Source organism: Amphimedon queenslandica, unplaced genomic scaffold (genome assembly GCF_000090795.2).
Source record: "Amphimedon queenslandica unplaced genomic scaffold, v1.1 AMPQUscaffold_4755_Cont23268, whole genome shotgun sequence".
Lineage (NCBI taxonomy): Eukaryota > Metazoa > Porifera > Demospongiae > Haplosclerida > Niphatidae > Amphimedon > Amphimedon queenslandica.
The window spans coordinates 1-1572 of record NW_003554935.1 but is presented as its reverse complement, the minus strand read 5'-3'; the positions used below and the strand labels follow the sequence as shown (position 1 = coordinate 1572).

General features: G+C 35.8%; 1 protein-coding gene across 1 annotated transcript; it reads right to left on the bottom strand.

The window, feature by feature from the left end:
• Positions 1 to 704: 704 nt before the first annotated feature.
• On the bottom strand, positions 705 to 1400 carry LOC109592559 (peroxidasin homolog; the record flags this gene model as incomplete). Its single annotated transcript, XM_020007985.1, has 2 exons — positions 705 to 1241; positions 1298 to 1400. Coding segments are annotated over 2 exons (640 nt in total), but the record flags the coding sequence as incomplete, so codon positions are not given.
• Between the last annotated feature and the right edge of the window lie 172 nt (positions 1401 to 1572).

Here is a 1572-nt window from a genome sequence, read left to right as displayed (position 1 = left end):
CAGAATTTTGACGTTTTCTTAAAATGGCCATAACTCGAAAAATTAAAGTCGGAATCAGTTCAAACTTGCTACACAGCATAAGGACATTAATATGTATCAGAAAATGTAATAAAAATTGGGGGTGATTTTGGAGCTATTTTTGGAAAAAACCATGGGCTATAGCCTTGGGTATTTTTCAGAATTTTGACGTTTTCTTAAAATGGCCGTAACTTGAAAAATTAAAGTCGGAATCAGTTCAAACTTGCTACACAGCATAAGGACATTAATATGTATCAGAAAATGTAATAAAAATTGGGGGTGATTTCGGAGCCATTTTTGGAAAAAACCATGGGCTATAGCCTTGGGTATTTTTCAGAATTTTGACGTTTTCTTAAAATGGCCGTAACTTGAAAAATTAAAGTCGGAATCAGTTCAAACTTGCTACACAGCATAAGGACATTAATATGTATCAGAAAATGTAATAAAAATTGGGGGTGATTTCGGAGCCATTTTTTGGAAAAAACCATGGGCTATAGCCTTGGGTACTTTTCAGAATTTTGACGTTTTCTTAAAATGGCCGTAGCTTTAAAAATTGAAGTCGGAATCAGCTCAAACTTGCTAAACAGCATAAGGACATCAATATGTATCAGAAAATGTAACAAAAATTTGGGGTTATTTCGGACCCATTTTTTGGAAAAAACCATAGGCATTTTTTAAAAATTGACTGGTTAGTCATACGGGTATAACATTGATATAATACCTTGAATTGCTCTCTGAACAACTTATTGTTATTATTACGGAGATTATTCACATACTGCCCGAACTCCTCCAGTGGTATCCTAACAGAAGAAATAACTCCTTCTTTAAGTGGAGCCATTAAATCAGTCTCTGGATATACAGTGAGTACAATGGACACTGATTCTGATCCGTTGTCATTGCTACCAGTCACTTCATATTCACCAGAATGAGCCACCTCTACATAAGGGAACACAATTGCTCCATTTTTTAGCATAAAAGAGCAATTCTCCCAATCAATCTCCTCCCCGTCTTGTTTCCATGACAATTTGGGCGTCGGGTCACCGTGGAAACGAACCTTCAACACGACTTCTTGTCCTTCGATGGCATGGACTTCAGTCGGTGGTTTACCAATTATCGATGGGCGATTAGAAGTGGGTGTGGTCTCGGAATAATCAGAAGAATCCAGCGGAACTAAGAGGTAACCTTCTTCACCTTTTACAGCAAAACGTGGTCCGATACTCTGACTGGTGGAATGGGAATGGAAACATGAGAATGGGATCATCATTATGCGTTAACCTACTTCAATAGTGTTAATAATATCACAGTTAGCGTTATCATGAATACTAGCAGAAGCAAACCGCCCACAATACTGCCAGTAATGATCATTATCAATCTGAAATTACCTGAAAATGAGATGTATTTTAAAACATACACAAAACATGCAGTTAAATGTACATGTACATTACAGCATAGAACACAAAACTTTTGATGTCTCTAAATTTTAAATCAAGCCAAATTCTACCATATTTTTAAATTTAATTTTAGCAAAAATCCATATTTAGCTATCTTAAAAAT